Source organism: Periophthalmus magnuspinnatus, chromosome 8 (assembly GCF_009829125.3).
Source record: "Periophthalmus magnuspinnatus isolate fPerMag1 chromosome 8, fPerMag1.2.pri, whole genome shotgun sequence".
In the NCBI taxonomy this organism is placed as follows: Eukaryota; Metazoa; Chordata; class Actinopteri; order Gobiiformes; family Gobiidae; genus Periophthalmus; species Periophthalmus magnuspinnatus.
Genome location: NC_047133.1, coordinates 13,552,682 through 13,569,624, shown reverse-complemented (window position 1 = coordinate 13,569,624; position 16,943 = coordinate 13,552,682). Strand labels below are relative to the sequence as shown.

Here is a 16,943-nt window from a genome sequence, read left to right as displayed (position 1 = left end):
AGTTATAATAAGGCGTGCTTTATAAGGCTGGACTGCCAAGGTGCACAAATGAATATGAGTCGTAATTTTTGCATAATGAGGCAGAACATGTAAATATAGAAGCTGATACACTGTTATATATGGGGGTATTATGCAAAATCGACTTTTTTGGACATTGTTCCCTCATCAAAAACATGCCTGAAGAGTTATGTCATCCGTGCATGTTTAAGTAATTTAGCGATCTCTCCCGGTTAACTGAGAGGGTTTCATTCCTAGATTATGGAGTTTTTCTGTGTGTTAAATACTTGATCCATCTTACTGTAACAAAGCAGAGAAAAATAACATCCCAGCTAGGTATTCTCGGCCAATAACCAAACTTAGATTTGAAGAGATAAAGAGCAAACTAACCACTACACAGAGGGAACATGAAACATCACAACAAAAGCTCTACCCTCTTCAAATGTTATTGAGTTTTTTGCTATTCCATGGTTAATTGGAATAAGAATTATGCTTAAAAGTCAGAATTCAAGCCATTAACTTCTTTGTAGCAGAGTCATTATTTGAGTAGCAATACACTTTTTGGTACCTATGTTGTATTAAGTAAAATGACAAAGCTTATTAAGAATGTTCATAGATTTCATTGAGTATGATTTTTGTATGATTTGTGGTCACACTGCATAACTTTCTGTAGTGCTCTCCCAGCTCACACATGCAATGCTTTGGCAAAAAAAATGGCCAGTACAAATAACTATGTGAATCTATCAACATTTTAAAGATTAAGGTATACTTTATTGGTTAAGATATATTTTATTGATCTCTCATGAGTGAAATCTTCTGGGACAACCCTCAAGGACCCATGTCCAGATCTTGAGTTAGTCTTGGTCAGGACTACCTCAGCTGGGGGATTTAACCTATTGTGCATGCTTTGAGTGGATGATGGAAACTGGAGTCCCTGGACAAAAGCAACCCAAACACGGGAAGAACATGCAAACTCCACACAGAAAGCTTCTTGCTGTGAAGCATGAGCTAGCCTCACTGTGTCGGCACGTATATGAACAAATCCAACTCCAACTGAGCTTCCCCTGCCCTCTACTTGACCCCGTTTGAGAAGAGTGGACTTGTATAGTGAACACTACAGGCTGCAGTTGACCGCACCACCTCCCGTAATGACTCAGAGCTCAAAGAGCACTGTATAATCGCACTCAGAGAGTTGGCCATTAAAAACAAGCATTCATGTCTTTCTAAGAACAGTTGAACTTCCCATTGTCTGGAAATGTCTTCTTGTGTACCAATTTGTCTTGTCATTTGAACATTTGGATCAGCCCTCTGCTGGCTACAAACGGGAGTGAGGTATTAACAAGTGAGATATTAGCAGCCTTACTGTGAGCGGACTTGCATCTCCACAGACCTGACTTATTTGGTTTGCTTCTTTCTATGGAAATGTTCTTTTGGCTGTAACATTTCACAGCATGGCATAAAACGTGCCTTTGTCCTTGGAGAATGTTCTGAAGTATGGGCTTAACTTTCTATTTTCATGGAATCATGCAGCTGATGTACCACCCCCAGAAAGTTACATACTGTACTGTTTATAGCAACAAATGGAATTTTCATTAGTATTCTACAATGTTGTGACATTGTTTGTGTAATTTAGTGATCTCTCCTGCCCTATTCAAACCCTCCTTATGTTTTGCTGTAAGATTCTGTGTAATGCTCAACCCACAAGTTTATGTCACCCATGCTCCCATATGACAAATAAATATACAAAAACATGATACAAAACTGTACACAACAACTTGATGTGATGTGCAGTAGTTTTTAGGATGTGTGCCAATTGTGTTGTGCTAGCTCTCTGAAGGGGGAGGAACTTAATGCAGGAATCAAAGGGGAGTCTCAGAGTGTCAAAAATGAAAGCGAAATGTGTTAATACATTCTTTTCAGCGAATGTAAAAACACAAAAACAATAAAAAGTAACATGGTGATCTAAATTGGTTATGTGTTAGCAGTTAATACCCCATAGAAGTAAAATACTCCCCCTTTAAACATGTGTGAGTGACAGATAAAAGTGTTTTTGTCCAATATCATATTAATCCATGAATTTGTGTGGAAGTTTGCATGGATAAATTAAAATACTGTTCAGCATATTACCATACCCTAGGTTCCCCCATCAACCTAAAACATGCATGGCTAATCCTCCAGTAAGGTACTCTTGAACATGAATAACCCAAAATGTGAAGATGAGTCCCCGCTGCTCCTGCAAGTTTATAGCCCTCAAGACGATAGTTAGGAGCTGTTGATTTTGTTAGACACTTGTGACTGATGGGTTTCATTTAGTTGTAGAATGTACTGTCAAATGAATGGGTTTAATATAAGGCACTTGTAACGTCCATATATCTGTCTGTGGAACCCAAATGAGGCTCTGACAATGAAACTAAGTGTGACGTTTATGGCCAAAAGAAAGGACATGTCTGTAGATCTGCTTGGTGAGAGCTTTACCACATGTGGTTTGCAGTAATGCCATTAAAAACATTTATTAACATATTAACATCCAAAAGGGAAATCTACTAATGATGAACAAGGTGGTGGCTGTCTGGAACCACTAGTGCGTGCTACCATTGTGTCCTTCTGCAAGACACTTCAACCATTTTGCCTAAAATAGTGTCAGCCATTGGCGGTTGTTGGTGAGAGTTGGCACTGAGCGGTGAAACAGAGATGCAGTGTCAATTTGGATGTTTTTGACGTGTGTTAAAGGAAGTGTATGTAGCCTGCTCGTACTATAGTCACAGCATAGAGGACATAGAGGACATACAGGACATACAGGACACAGAGGATGTAGAGGATATAGAGGACATACAGGACACAGAGGACACAGAGGACATAGAGGACATAGAGGACATACAGGACATACAGGACACAGAGGACACAGAGGATATAGAGGATACAGAGGATACAGAGGATATAGAGGACACAAAGGATATAGAGGACATAGAGGACAGATTCAAGTGTCTTTCATTCTCAGTATATGGACAGGCCTCATGTGAAAGCTCAGAACCTCCAGAAGGCACTCGCTGAGCTGCAGAGGCTGCACTAGCACTGAGTCATGATTCACTGCAGGTGCTGGAGTTCAGGTCATGATGATTCAGTTTAAAACAGGCAACTCAAATGAGAGACGCATGTGAGGCTCATTCTGCTTTCTGATTTGATAATAGTTAATAACCAAAAACAACAAATTTTTACAATTCATGAGCTTTACAATAGTTTTCAGTAAAAGCTATATTTGATTTGAACATGTTTACTTTACATATCTGAAGTGTTTATGAAAAAATCTAAATCTTACATTGACATCAGAAATCCTTATAAACTTGTCTTCTTAACCCATCTGTAATATCCGTGTGTTGTCTTATCCCCAGATGGGAGGCACCATGTACAACACGGGGAAGCATGTGTCCCTGCGCCCGGACAAGGCTCACCTGGTGAACATCTCCGGAGGGCCCCTGGGGTACTCCTACAGGCTGGAGGAGCTGCGGGTACACTTCGGCAGTGAGGACGACAGCGGCTCTGAGCACACACTCAACGGACAGGGCTTCCCCGGAGAGGTACTCTACTGCAAACACTACTAGTACAGGAGAGGTACTCTACTGCAAACAATACTACTACAGGAGAGGTACTCTACTGCAAACACTACCACTACAGGAGAGGTACTCTACTGCAAACAATACTACTACAGGAGAGGTACTCTACTGCAAACACTACCACTACAGGAGAGGTACTCTACTGCAAACAATACTACTACAGGAGAGGTACTCTACTGCAAACACTACCACTACAGGAGAGGTACTCTACTGCAAACAATACTACTACAGGAGAGGTACTCTACTGCAAACACTACCACTACAGGAGAGGTACTCTACTGCAAACAATACTACTACAGGAGAGGTACTCTACTGCAAACAGTACTACTACAGGAGAGGTACTCTACTGCAAACAGTACTACTACAGGAGAGGTACTCTACTGCAAACAGTATTACTACAGGAGAGGTACTCTACTGCAAACACTACCAGTCACGATTATAAATCGTTTAATAGTCCAATAATCAGATCAGAAGTGTGCGTTAGCATGCTAGTTGCTGATAGCTTTACTACTGGTCTCTGAAAGTGAAAAGTCCTTATAAACTCTGCACAGTGAATCATTAGAAAGTTCAGAATGCAGATGGTGAGTGACGACCACTGTCACTGCAAAGTGATCCTCTTTTTCAGGTACAGCACGTTTAATGCCTGTTTTCTTTTTATGATTATTCACACTGTAAATTCTCAATGAAAGCACCAAAACTATGAATAAAACATGTTTTTGATTGTACATTTTTTAAAATAGCCCTCATTTGATCACTTTGAACACTCCTGTGCACTCTTGGCATTGCATTAATGAACCCTGACAAGGTACAGCTGTTGTGAAAACCATTTCAGGAGACTTCATCATGAAGCCCATGAAGAGAAGCCCAAGGGTTTGGAGCGCTGTCAACAAAGCAAAGGGTGCCTGCTTTGAGGAGTTATTTCTTTTTTTTTTTCTTGCTACATACACACATCTTGCTTCATATATCTGATGTCTTCTGGATTTATAATGCAGAAAGTAGTAAACAAAGTAAAAACACTGAATGTCAAGGTGCTAATAGTGTGTATGTTAAAAATCATACATTTCCAGTCCATTTCATTACAAGGCCAATATAGTAGTAACATCATGTTGTTTTTCATCAATTAAACAGTTTCGCTGAAGTTATGTTTTGTTTTATTCCTTTGTGTTACAGTTATTCTCCTTCATATTCCCTCCTATCCCCATAGCTTAAAACACTGTTCCACCTTGTGATGTCATGAGGCGTGGCCCCCTCCTCCTCCCCAGGCACTCCTCAAATGTCCTTCATTAATCTATTAGGTCTACCTTGCCTAGACTATGACCGCACCAGACTGTATATGAAAAACAATAATACATAATAATAATAATAATAATTAACTATAATATTAACTATAAAATATGATTTTTAAATTTTAATTAAACATTTTATAGACTAGATTTTAGTCTGTTCTTCTTTGTAGAATACCAGGAGAATGCCAAAACACCATAAAAATCCCACATTCGAGAGGAAAATATTCACACTTTGTAATTAGTCGTTCGAGTGTTCCAGTTTTGATTACATAATAATATAATTGTGTTTTTACGCACAATTTAACAATGCGCTATTTGTGACTAAAACTGATTTTTCTGCATATTAATATTAATAAAAACAATAAAAGGTTACAATTTAATTAAATAATTCCAAAACAGTAATAATAAAAATGACATGGGAATAATACCAAATCCATGATAATCACCTGAGTCACTGCAGCACAATATAATATTTTTAACAAATACCAAAAAAATAACCAAATACTGCATTGTGAAAAAAAATGTCCCAAAGCAAAATTTGGTATTTTTCCAAAACAAATGAACCAAGAAACTCTATAAATGATCTACACTGGGCAATTAATCACTTATTGTTTATAAAGTCAGCACCAAAATAAGTAGTTCTGGCCTGAGGGAAAATACTGCAGGGGACCAATTACAGGTGTAAAATATGGACTGAGAATAGTGCCTTGACTTGGCTGCAGTAAACATTTATTTGCTTATAATATTCTTCAATATTTGTTTCCACTCTGCTCCCATGGGCTGTTGGTAAAATAGTTTTTTTTAATATTTTTATAGACTAGATTTTAAACTTTCTAGAATACCAGATGCATGCCAAAACAGACAAAAAATAAAATAAAATAAATAAAATGCCACATTCAAGAGGAAACTATTCACACTTTGGTTACAGGATGATATAACTGTGTGTTTTTCTGTGCTGAGGTTATAATTGAATTCACAGTTTTTAAAGCTCCAGTTCACAGTGCACAAAACCAAATCAGCAGTTCCAGGAGCATTAACTGTGTAACTTTTCTGGTGGACGGCTCAATGCTCAATACTGATTCCAATACCACAATGATCATTTAAAAACTCTTTCTTTAGACAATAGAATGTGATTTTCAACATTAAATGGTAGTACTTTCTCTTCTTTTCCCATGTGTCCTTATATCTGTGTAATCCCTCACATTCATAGTGGTCCATGGTGTACACTAGTCTATGCGTCTTATACTTGTGAAAAAAGGAAAGGTTCATTTCTGTCCTGTGAATGTGACTTTTTTTAGCATTGATACCTGCTCAAATGAGATGTTATTGCTTTGCCTGGACTATTCCACATTATGGCAGTACACGTTCTATCTCCTTGGAGACTAGCAGATGGCACTTCCAGGCTACAAGTTACAGCTCAGATCTGTAGAGAGGCAAGCCGCTGATAGGAAGAATACATGTTTCCAAGCTGTGTTTGAGCAATAAAAACACCCAGAAGAAGTAGATAAATACTTTCAATGCCATACTGTTGAACCTGGCAAATCAATAACATCTCCATGGAAACAGGTCTCCATCAGCCAAAGTTACACAGTGCACGCTTATGATGTTCAGAGAAAACTGACATATGCACTGCTAAACTAAATGCAACAATCCCATTTCTACAGGTTGGTGTGTGTGTTTTGGGAAGGACAAATATTATACAGACACATTCCTTCCACTTCAAATATAAAACTTTTCCCTTTTACACTTTATTTCCCTTTTCCATTTCATTGGATTGCATTATTACTCAAAGAGAGTCCCTTAAAAGTGCTTTTCATCGCTATAGTATATTCCTTACTTCTATCCCCTTTAGGTATACTTAAAAAATAATTATTATTTATTTATTATGTATTTATAAAATTTAAAAACTAAGTTAATTACAAGAACATTGGAGCTTACAGGAAAAAAAAAATCACAAGAAATTAAGAAGTCACACAAACTGTTCTAATTGGGGTGATATACTTGAGTCACTTGTTCCAAACACAATAAACTGTGTTTCTTTGAATATTTATTGTGTAAGTTAGCTTTTCCATCTTAAATATTTCAGATACTATATCAGTCCAGCCATCCACTGCAGGAGGAGTGGGATTCAGACATTTTTTGTAATGTTCTTGTCATTTGCCACCAGGAGGGTTTGCAACAGTTTTTATCACTTCTCTGTTCCACGAGAGCAAACCCACCTAAATAGTTTCAAAGTTGAATGACATGTTCTTTCCAAAAACTAATTTAATCTTGTGTGGATCTCTCCCCAGTACAATTTTAATTTGGAACAAGCCCAGAATATGTGTTAGTGATTCCCCTCCTCAGAAGCACACTGTCTCCAACATGTCAGCATGTTGGTTCCCTCGGCTGAGGTTCTAAAATATCTAATAACATTCTTTTAGCAGTGTTCTCTGCAGGACAGGGATGTGTTTGATGACCACTGAAATGACACTTTCCCATTCACCCTCAGTCACTTCAGTTGTTTCCTCTTTTTCCCATTTCTGTTTCACATATAACACATTACCCTTGTCAGTCATATAGAGCATTGTATATTTGAACCCATACGCCAATTTCACTCTTTTGAAAAATGCTTCTTCGGATTGAGTAAAATTTGGCATATTGCAATTTGAGGTAAAATTATGTCTGACTTGTAGGCATTTATAAAAGTCAGCTGCCCGCAGGTCATATCTGTTTTACATTGCCTGAAAGCTGAGAAAAATGTTCTTTTCTGTGAATGACAAGTAGTCAGACCCCTCTCTATCCAGGATTTAAAAACAGTCACTTCTGTTAGAGGGAAACTGTGTTTCAAAAGCACACTGTCTGAATAGAGTTATCATTTTCAGAGTTTCAGCCAAATTTGCCACTTTTTGCCAGATCTTCAAAGTTTCCTGCAAAGAGAACTTTTTTTTAAATAATTTTAAACTCCATTTCCTTCCATTTTGCTTGATAATTTTCATTACACCAATAGAGAAGCAGAACCAACTGAGAAGCAATAATAATAATGTCTTAAACAGAGAAGGGCCATCCCTCTGCTCTCTTTTCTTAATTGCATTGTACTGTACTGCACCCTCGGCTTCTTTCCTTGCCAGATAAAATGTGATGTTTGTTCCACTCCCTAAAACATAAAAAAAAAAAAAAAAAAAGTTATATTCAAAATTTCAAAGTAAGCACTCTTTGCTTTGTCAGCGGCTCTGCACACTCTTGAGCTTCTTGATGACATCTCCTGAAATGGTTTTCATGTCTCAGGTGTGAACGTCAGGGTTGAGAAATGCCAAATGTGCAAAACAGGGTTCAAAGCAAACAATGAATCTAAATCTAAAACAAGTTTTGACTTATGTTTGGTGTATTTTTGTTTGCTATATTCTACATGTGTCATTCATAGTTTGATGCCTTTAGTGAAATAAAGAAGAAGTAGAAATGAAAGAGTATGTCCAAACTTGTGACTGGTGTATGTCAGTTTTCTTGATAACTGAACTGATCATTATTCTAGTTATTGCAGAGAGCATATTATGCTAAATCTTTTGTAGCATTCTATCACGTTGTTCCCTCATCAAAAACTTGCCTGAAGAGGTTTCAGATGTCATCCATGCATGTAGCTGTAACATTCTGTCCATGCTCAGCCCACAGGCCTGTGTCATCCAGGCTCCCACACGACACTTCTCCATAAATACACAAAATATAGCATTTTCAAAACAATAAAAAGTAACACAGTGATCTAAATAGGTGATGTGTTGGCAATTAATACCCCATAGAAGTAAAACACACCCCTTTTTCTGACAACCCTCTCCACCGCAGCAGCAGAACCATCTGCCGCCTCAGCCTCCTCTTCTTCACCACCTGTGTCAAGACCAGAGGACACATTTCTCCTCATAAATGCATCACCTTATGACTCTATCTGTTTTTCCCTTTCATAAAGCCATTGTGTGTTCAGTACTTTGTCTTTGTCTGTTCTTCTTGGCATATTCAGTGATTGATGGCTATAACCTTTTGAATATTAGCACTAAATTAAAGTGTATGCGACTGGCTTTTATGTTTTTCTTATTATTACCTTGGTTGGTGGGATAGTACTTGTGGTGAATATTCATCCTAATTTTTACCGTGGTCAATTGACAGTTTGTTAGAAAAAGTTGAAAACAAAAAGTTGGAAAATGACAGAGATTAGAGCTGCGTTCTAATGTGGACATGAGAATAAGCACAAGAGACACATCTTTAAACAGGAGGTATTATGCAGAATCGACTTTTTGGAGCTTTCTACCACGTTATAACATTGTTCCCTCATCAAAAACATGCCTGAAAAGGTTTTAGATATCATCCATGCATGTTTGAGTCATTTAGCGATCTCTCCCGGGTCCTATTCACTTCCTCCTTATGGTTGTCAGTTCAATCCCATCCTAAGCTCAACTAAAGCTTACATCACCCATGCTCCCACACGGCAATTTTACCTAAACATACACGAGCGAGATACAAAGCACTAAATATAGACTACAGCTTCACAATGTGAAGTATTGTCAAGTATTTTGTCCTCAATTAATAAAAATCACATAAATTAAAGGAGCTTTGGCCTTGTTTACAGTTAACATTTTATGGAATTACTTGCCACGTCTACTCCTTATATCCAACCAGGAAATAAAATGATAAACTCAAAATTTTTTTAGCAAAATTGTCAATATAATTATGTTTTATTTTTTGGACCTTTTTAAATGCACTTTAAATCTGCTGTACCTGATTTTTACTGTCTTAAAAACGTGAAAACTAGAACTAGTGCGTTTTATACGGTTTGCAGCAGTCCAAAGTTATTCCTCACTTACCTTATGCATTCCAAGGAGTGTCCTAATTCTTCACAGTGATGCTAACAACAACTAGCATACTATAATTAGATGCAGACAGTACACATTGGCCTTATTATGACGTCAATAGCTACTTATGCAATATATCTGTACTAGGGCAAGAGAAATGTTGCATGGATACATGGAAAAAAGATCTAAAAGAAGCCTTTGAAGACGTTTTAGATATTTTTGATGTTTGTGTTTCCAGGTGCAGCTGATCCACTACAACCAGGACCTGTACGCCAACTACAGCGAGGCGGCCAAGAGTCCCCATGGGATTGCAGTGGTCTCCCTCTTTGTCAAGGTACAAACCAGTTTTTGATCTTTTTTCTATATTATAACGTTGTTCCCTCATCAAAAACATGCTTCAAGACGTTTTAGATGTCATCCATGCATGTTTGAGTCATTTAGCGATCTCACCCGGGCCCTATTCAAACCTTCCTTACGGTTTTAAAAGTACGATTCTATCCAATGCTCCGCCTAAGTCTACGTCACCCATTTTCCAAAATCAGGATGCAAAACAATACACTACAACTTCACAAATCTGACGCAATATGCTGTTTCACGAGCGGGATAGGCGCTGATTGTGATGTGCTAGTGCTCTGAACGGGGAGTGACTTAGCATCAGGAGCAAAGGGAGGGCGGACTCAGCGTCACAAACGAAAAATGAAAACTTAAGAAACACGTTCATAATTTTTTTTCGGCGAACATTTTCAAAACAATAAAAGATGATGGTGATTTAAATGTTTCGTGTATGTGTTTTTTTGTAGTTTTTATGTCATTAAATTAAATCGTGCACAATGATTTATGTTAAAACTAATCACCATAGTTTTATTTGAATACAGTATAGATTAGAAAACACATGTGCAGGTGTTGTATGTTCATTTTAGGTTAATTTGCTCATGTCAATGTCATAAACGCACAAAAATCACTAGTGTAACTTTAGTTTGTGATTTTATTTTTCTACAATCAACAATTAAAAGTAGTAAATTATGCAGAGTTTGTTTTAGGCTAAAAACATTTGGCATAGTTTCTTTTCAAACTGCTCTTTTGACTAATTAATAAACTAAACAACAAAATCCTAATACAGTTTTTGAATCATTATGAGGCAATGGTTAAATCTTTCCCCCAAATAAAATACACCAAAATTAGTGCCAAATAAATGTAACTTATAAATGAAGAAGATTGACGAAGACTAAAGGGGAGAGTGTGAGAGAAGAGGGGTCTGGAGGACTAAAGGGGAGAGAGTGAGAGAAGATGGGTCTGGAAGACTAAAGGGGAGAGTGTGAGAGAAGAGGGGTCTGGAGGACTAAAGGGGAGAGTGAGAGAAGAGAGGTCTGGAGGACTAAAGGGGAGAGTGTGAGAGAAGAGAGGTCTGGAGGACTAAAGGGAAAAGTGAGAGAAGAGGGGTCTGGAGGACTAAAAGGGAGAGTGAGGGGGGAGAGATGCGGGGTCTGGGGGACTAAAGGGTAAAGTGAGGAGAGAGGGTGGGCAGAGTCTGGAGCACTTAAGAGGGAGAGAAGGGGTGGGCTATAGAGCACTAAAGAGGAAAGTGAAAAGAAGTGGGGTCTGAAGGTCTAAAGGGGAGAGTGGGTGAGAGGAGGGCTTGGGTCTACATTAGAAAAGGGGGGAGTAGGGGGCTCTGGAGGACTAAAGGAGAGAGAGAGAGTGAGGGGGGGGCAGTGTCTGGATTAGTAAAGGGCAGAGTGAGGGGGAAAAAGGGGGATCTGGAGGACTAAAGGAGCCAGAGGGAGGGTTCTGGAAGATTAAAGGGTAGATGTGAGGGGAAGGAGGGGTGTGCTGGAGGATTAAAGGGGAGAGTGAGGGCGGAGTCTGGAGGAAAACTAAAGGGTTTCGAAAGCGAGAGGGAAGGAATAAAATAATAATTTCAGTGACATTTTCAGTGTTTTCTTTAGTTGATTCTGTCATTCCTGGTCTAACTCACCACTAGGGGCACATATCTCCAAAGCAACTATTAAAATATAATCCATGTTTTGATATATCTGCCTCCTCCACTCACACACATGACACACACACTGATGCATGTTTGATGGGCTTCCTCTGTTTGTGGGTACAGCTGTCGGAGAACTCCAACACGTTCTTGAATCGCATGCTCAACAGGGACACCATCACCAGGATCAACTACAAACGTGAGTCACATACACATGCACGCACACACACAAATGCACACAAACACATATGCACACACACGCACACGCACTTATATTCGATGAGTAAGAATTTCTGCTAATTTCTTAATTTTACATTCTACATAAATTCATAAATAAAATACATTTAGAAACAAAAGTCCTCTTCAGAAGAAATCGTACTCTAATACAATTTTTTTCTACTTTTCTACTAGCATTAACAGTAGTAACAGTACTCTCACTTGTGTTTCTTGCACCGATCTTTCAAATGTAGCAATGTTTAATTTTTGTGTCTATACTTTGAAAATAACACATTTTGTGGATTATTTAATGTTTTGTGCTTCAAATTAGAGTAACTTACGTCCTGACACTCTTTAAATTGCTGTTATTTCAGTAGTTTTCGATACTTTTTACGCTTACTCGAGTAACTTCACTACTTTGTACTGCTGCTTATACTTTCACTGGTAAAAGTCTACTCTACTCACCTCTGGACAATTATATGAAGGTGAGGAAGAGCTTTTGAATGCATTTTGACCCGTAGACCTCAACATGTGGTTGGTGTTGGTGAAGAGAAGGGTTGTGTCCGTATAAAGGCATTCCACCGTAGCAGTAGAAAAACCTCCCCAGCCTCTCTTCTCACAGCTGGGATATTCATTGATGCATATTATAATTTTTGGTTCATGACACCTGGAAATGAGTGGCTGAGTATTTTAATACATTTACTATTTACTATATATTTTTGTTGAAAATTGAATTTCTACATTTAATTTTGTGGAAAAAAGAAAGACATTTACATTTTACAGTGTAACTTTTGTATGATATTTGTAGCTTGGACATGCTTCTGTGATTAGTAGTTGTAGTAGTGGTTCACTTTTATTTCATTTCATCTATTACACTCTATTTAACAGTCATTGAGTATTGTTAAGTAACACCAACCTACACTAGGTCTATGTGAAAATGTCTGAAGTTAGCATAGCCTGGCACTAGTTTGAGGTAAATAAATAACGCAGGTCTTTTGTATGCAGACGATGCATTCTTAATGATGGGTCTTAACATCGCGGAGCTGTACCCGGACACCACCCGCTACATCACGTATGAGGGTTCCATTACCATTCCCCCCTGCTACGAGACGGCCACCTGGATCCTCATCAACAAGCCCATCTACGTCACACAGATGCAGGTATGGAGCTACAGCACGCTTCACATGCTAACATAACACCATCACCTCTGGTCCATTTGAAGCTTTCAGTGGAGTATCAGTTCTCTATACAATCATTAAACGTTACATTGAAGGTGCTTTCTTTTTCTTGGAGGTCGTAGTCTCCTCTTCTGGCTCCTCAGTTGCCTTTTCTCCTTTGATAAAAAGCTCTCCAAAGACTTTTGTTTTGGCTCATTTTCACTCGTTTGTGGCTCTACTTTTGAGCAACGTGTCTGATTTGTCATACGTGGTACGTCATCGCGGAGGACAAGAGCAGATCTATCACAGATATAATAAACTTGCCACTTCATCAAACAGAATTCTGTGGTGATTTCCTATCAGGATTTTCTATATATATCTACGGAGAAGCTTATTAACACCTCATTTGTTTTTTTGATTGGGACAGTGGATATTAATGAACATAGCCCCTCATGAGGGACGGGCGAAAGTTACGTCGGAGAAGATGCAGTCGCTGATAAATTATTTACTGTTTTTGTGCAGCCCGGTAGCAAATGCGTAACGAACCAGTACCGGTCCCCGGCCCAGTGGTTGAGGGCCACTGCTCTATGGAACTTATTTATCATCATGGGAACAAGCAGGTGCCAATACCCAACCAAGTTACAGGTGTGTTCTGTGGAGAGGTGAATGTTTTTCAAGGTACTTTTTCACCAATAAACACCTGTGAGTTTGTCAAAGAGTTTGCAAACTCTCACACAGTCTCACTGTGGCATTTGGACTAACAGTCAGTTAGCAGGAGCAACTGTTCAATCACAGGGCAGCATTGTTTGGGCAGAAGCCAAAGACGAAGTACCTAAACGAACCAACACAAACATGGCCACGACAGCACTCAAAACCAGCTCCTTTTTTATATTTTTGAAATACTGCAGAGGGACGTTTTATGGACAGGAAAGATGTCAGTGCTTTTCTCTCAACTGGATTTAAGAAAAGTTTGATTTCTTGCCTCTGCTGAAACTTTGCCCCAAGCAACTTGGAGTATTTTCCTTTTCCCGATCACTTTGAGCATGAGCGGTTTCAGGTTGATAATGTCCGGAACTCAAGTCAGAGTCCTGCACATATCAATCTGTCTTTTACCAGATTAGGTTATTGCACCATTAGTATATAGGTCAAAAGATTGTTAGTGCACACATTCTTGTTGCGCTAGCTTGGTGCTGCTGCAACATTAGGTCTTCTCAAATTTAAGTTTAAAAGACTTTGACAACAATAATAATATATGTATACATTACATTGCCTACATTGTATTATAACTGTGTAAATGTCTGGTCCTTATCAAACAAATATAAGTATTTTCCACAGCGTGTGAGCAGTGAGCTGTGACACAACTGAGAGGCAGAGGATTAAACATGAGCCTGCTGCTGTACACGAGCCTCGGCTTTAAGTCATACTGCTGCATTTGCATAATTCTCCACATGTAAAGGAGACAATGACCTACAAGCGCTCACAATCACATTACCCAGGATTTGTTAATGCATTCAGCTGAGCACAGGACGCCTGTTTGAGTGGGACATTTAGTTGGAAGGAATAGAAAGGGGATTTTCTGTCGATAAACATTTCAATCAAGAAGCATGAACTTGATTGGTGGAACTTAAATTTCAGCAAGTAAAGAGGCAGAGCGGGGTCAAGGCGGAGGCAGAGTTTGGGAGTGTTGTGAAAACTGCCCCCTTGTATTTCCATGATGCACTTGTATCTTTGCATTGAGGCACGTCAAAATGTATTTCCTCATTAGGCTTGTTTCTCTGTTAATATGAGTGGGACTGTATATAATTTTACAGCATTAGCCAAAAGTTTTATAGTTCGTCACTCTCACCTGTTTGTTGAAAATCAAAAACCTAAACATAATAATGAACTCTCGTATTGATCACTGGCTCCTGAAAACAAGTTGCTTAAATACTTTAGTGTTTTTTCTTGAGTTTTCAGATCTTTTTTGACAGTATTTGCCAGTGTGTGCATTGTATCTCCACGGTAACTAATTCTACCAGTCTACCATCACGATACGTGAGATAATACCCCAGCGTGATGATGCAATATATACATCAATATCAGAATATCTGATAAAAATGATAAATGATAAATATATGCAATTTGCTAAATTTTTGCAAATTGCAAAATCTTCCAGTATCGTGCAGCTTTACTTGTCACTGCATCATAATGTGACAAATAAACACTTGGGTATAGAATATTTTTAGCCTACTTCAGCCCAAATGCACCAGGATTAAATTGTTCAAATAAGGTTAAAGACACTAACTGTGATCTGTGAGCAAGATGCACTTTGTTAAGTGAAAATCGAGAGCGATCAGTATGATTGATTTTCTTGCCCAGTCCTAATTCCAAATGTGTTTTGTGTCCCCAGATGCACTCTCTGCGTCTGCTGAGCCAGAACGAGCCCTACAAGATCTTCTCCAGCATGAGCGACAACACCCGGCCCACCCAGCCCCTGCTGCAGCGCTGCATCCGAACCAACATCAACTTCAGCAAGCAGGGAAGGGACTGCCCCAACAACCGAGCCCTGCGCCCCCAGTATAGAGGTATGTCCCGACAACCGAGCCCTGAGGAATCTTTCCCATAAAAAAAGATAGAAACATTTTGATTTGATTAACGTTATTGCAACTGAAAACCGTCCATTGCCTGAAACCCATTAATAAAACAAAATAGAAACACGTCTTGGCCTTGTGGTATTGACATCTTCATGAAGTTTTCTTAAGATCAAGATCAAGATCAATCACATGTTATACTGATACTTAGCAGCTGGTGTGTCAACAGTCCCTGAAGGTGTGATGCTAACTGTAGGCAGGTCTGTCTGAGCTTGTGTGTCACCACGGTAACTGCTGAACATTCCGCCATAGACATACATGTAAAACTCCCTCAGCATGATGTCACTGCATAGTATCAAGATTCACATATCAAACCTGAGTCACTTTATCCACTTTTAAAAATCAACCCATTGTGATGAAGGTGTATGAGCGATTGCAACATTTCCTCCCTTCGGGCAGTCTCTCCCGGCTTTAAGTGATTAATAACTCGCACTTGAACTAATTGCTCATGCACGGACTCCCATTAATTAGAGGCATCACTTTCATTTTTCATTCCCGGACTGAATTATATTAACTCCAAATCATCCGTTCAGCCTTGGCCACACGCAAACACAAACCTAACCTGCAGCTCTGACACTTGAGTAAATCTTATAAAAAAGTTTTCCGGTAGTTTCATTCATAATTCAGATGCACAAAGATGTGGGTGTAACGTATTTTTGATGTAAATAATTTAGTATTGATACAGTAAAAAGGGCTATGTTGTTAGAACTGTATTTCTCCTGCTCCCTGTGTCCTCCATCCTCGCTCTCATGAATAATAATGACTTCAGTCTGAGGATAATTTTAAACCTGACCAAATCTGCAGCTCGGTGTGGGCTTTCCAAAACACACAACTCTAAAGAGACGGGATAATCAGCCATTCTTTCTCAAACCACAGGAGCGGCTCTCTACTCTCTAATTAGGGAGTACAATATTCAAATATGGAACCGTGCCAGTCCAAGGTTCACATAATCCATAATAATAAAAGTATACTAATCCGTGGATATCCAGTTACTGCGGTCTGGGCTGTGATTGGTCTTACTACAAGTATTTTATATGGATCTCATTCATGAAACATTCTTACAAACAAATTTGTTCTTGAGACCTTCTTACAAACATTTTTGGTATTCACGAAATTTGTCCTTAAGTGAAAATGTTTTTCTGGAAGAACAAATCCCAAGAACACGTCAAAAGCACCTGTAAACACAAAAAATCTGTTTTTGAATATTATTACTCCTATGATATAATAAAAAATTCTAATTTCTGCATG

General features: G+C 38.7%; 1 protein-coding gene across 1 annotated transcript in view; it reads left to right on the top strand.

Moving 5' to 3' along the window:
* Positions 1 to 16,943, top strand: part of LOC117375319 (carbonic anhydrase-related protein 10-like) — a 115,339-nt gene that overhangs the window by 96,221 nt on the left and 2,175 nt on the right. The window contains exons 4-8 of the mRNA XM_055223559.1: positions 3,387 to 3,572; positions 9,950 to 10,045; positions 11,819 to 11,891; positions 12,914 to 13,068; positions 15,455 to 15,629. Of these exons, the coding sequence (XP_055079534.1) occupies positions 3,387 to 3,572; positions 9,950 to 10,045; positions 11,819 to 11,891; positions 12,914 to 13,068; positions 15,455 to 15,629 (685 nt within the window). The remainder of the gene's footprint in view (positions 1 to 3,386; positions 3,573 to 9,949; positions 10,046 to 11,818; positions 11,892 to 12,913; positions 13,069 to 15,454; positions 15,630 to 16,943) is intronic.